The sequence below is a fragment of the Pteropus vampyrus genome, unplaced genomic scaffold (genome assembly GCF_000151845.1).
Source record: "Pteropus vampyrus isolate Shadow unplaced genomic scaffold, Pvam_2.0 Scaffold65, whole genome shotgun sequence".
Classification (NCBI taxonomy): Eukaryota; Metazoa; Chordata; class Mammalia; order Chiroptera; family Pteropodidae; genus Pteropus; species Pteropus vampyrus.
The window spans coordinates 3,259,375-3,261,388 of record NW_011888846.1 but is presented as its reverse complement, the minus strand read 5'-3'; the positions used below and the strand labels follow the sequence as shown (position 1 = coordinate 3,261,388).

General features: G+C 46.6%; 1 protein-coding gene across 4 annotated transcripts in view; it reads left to right on the top strand.

Annotated features, from left to right (window-relative positions):
• The window catches only part of RASAL2 (RAS protein activator like 2), a 252,763-nt gene that overhangs the window by 240,260 nt on the left and 10,489 nt on the right, over window positions 1-2,014 (top strand). For all 4 annotated transcript variants that reach the window (XM_011361240.2, XM_011361239.2, XM_011361237.2 and 1 more), the window contains one exon: window positions 992-1,079. In XM_011361240.2, the coding sequence (XP_011359542.1) occupies window positions 992-1,079 (88 nt within the window). The remainder of the gene's footprint in view (window positions 1-991; window positions 1,080-2,014) is intronic.

Sequence of the window (2,014 nt, the reverse complement as noted above, 5' to 3'; positions counted from 1 at the left end):
GCGCTTCCTGGGAAGACAGAGATAGTCTGTTCTTTTCATTGTAGCAAGTAGAAAAAATAAAAACTCAGTGACTCACTCGAGAGGTCTTAGAGGAGAACTGGGTTTTGAAACCTAGGTGTTCAACATCCAAGACTAACCTAGTTTTTCACAAGTCCAAAGACATTTCATTGGCTGTCATTAGGGCCAGAGAACCAAGAGCGGGTGGCAGTGATGTCAAGGGAGGGGACCACTTATACCAGCCACTTATAAAGCACTCACTAGGGGCCAGGCACTTTTCTAAGTTCTTTACAAATACTAGCTCATCTGATCTGTTAATAATAATTTGTTTAATGCCAACGTCTGAGGTAGGCATTATTCTCATTTTACAAATAAAGAAACAGGCAGCAGATCAAGTCAGTTGCCCAAGGCCACTTAGTGGTGCCACCAGGATTTGAAGCCAGGCAGTCAGGCCCCAGAGTCACGCTCATTACCATTGTGCTTCGATCTTGTCAGAAGCTGTGGACAGGTCAAGTAAATTGAAGACAGAAAAGGTCTGTTGTTTAGCATGCGGAGTCTGACCGGGAGCAGTTTGATGGCGTTTAAACACCAGTGGGGTGAGATGTCAGTGGTGGACAAGAAAGAAACTAGACCTACGAAGTGTAGAGTACTTTTTGGGGAAGCTTCCTTAACAGCGGGTGGTTTGATTTCTTTTAACTGGTTTGATATTTTAAGGTGAAATAAGTTGCGCTGAGGGATCTGACAGAGGAGAGGGAGGCAGTGATTATGGGGATACTGTCTCAGATGGGATGAAAACATGCGGGATCTAGTCACAGAGGAATCGACTTCGCATGTCTTCTTTCAAGGCAGGAGAGAAGAAAGAATGCACGGTTGCAGATTTTTTATTGGAAAGAAGCAGAAATATTGAACTGTGATGAGTTGGGGATTTCTTGTCCTCTGCACTATCTAGCTCTCTCTTGAAAGATGTCGATGTGTCCTTCCTGCCACTTTCTAGGCTAATGGCCGTGGAAGAGGAATTGAAGAAGGACCATGCTGAGATGCAAGCAGTTATTGATGCAAAGCAGAAAATAATTGATGCACAGGTAAGTAGGCCCGGATGCAATGACTGTTATTTCCCGACTTCCCACTCCTTCGCAAATGCCAAGGCACGTACTAGAAAATGGGTCATTGGAAAGTTCTTGGCATTACCTTTTGAAGATGAAAAGTGTTTCCGTGTGACCTATGACCTTTCCTTTCTTTTCCTGGTGACAAGTCTGTTAACCCAGCACAAACCCAGCAAGCGCGCTTAGTGCAGTCGCTTAACAAGTCTCAGCCTAGTGCATGAGGAGCTTTACTTCTTTCCTCATGGAGAGTCTGGCATCCCCTGAGGGGAGCGCTGTGAAGGCTACACCGCATGTGTCTGGCTTGTGACCTCCACTGACCTTTGCTTGGCTGTGATGTTCACGGTCTTGTCAGTCACGTCCACTGTGCCATCACCCTCTAGCCCCTGACAGTAGTGGAGCTGCAGGGGAAAGACAAGGTCGTAGAAGGCACCTTTCCTTATTCTCTCGGTTCAGGGTCTGGCATCGATGCTTGGAATTTGCTTGGCTGCCTTTCTTTGTTGGCTGTGCTTGAAGAGCCTCTTTTGGTTGATGAAATCAGAGCCTGGGCCTCTGCTCACTGTAGCTTAGACCCGCGCGCGACACTAATGGTGTGATGACTGCCAGGAGCACCTCACAGGGACACATCCGTGATCAGAGCAAAATCCAGCAGGCGGAAAGCGTTCCTAGTTCCTTCTCATTTTCTCAATGCAAAATAGGGTCATATTTCTTAGAGTGAAACAAATAACAAAAGGCAGACGCGGTTTGATAGTGGCTGGTCTAGCCACTGCATGTATCACCTCCCTGAAGACAGCCCAGGTTTGCATTTCTCACCTTTAGATGCCATATCATATCCCTAAGCTAGGAAATAAAAATGGGAGCAAGCACGTTATGGTCTGCTCTCTGCTCTGTGCACCAGCCAGTAGTCAGACTGTGTT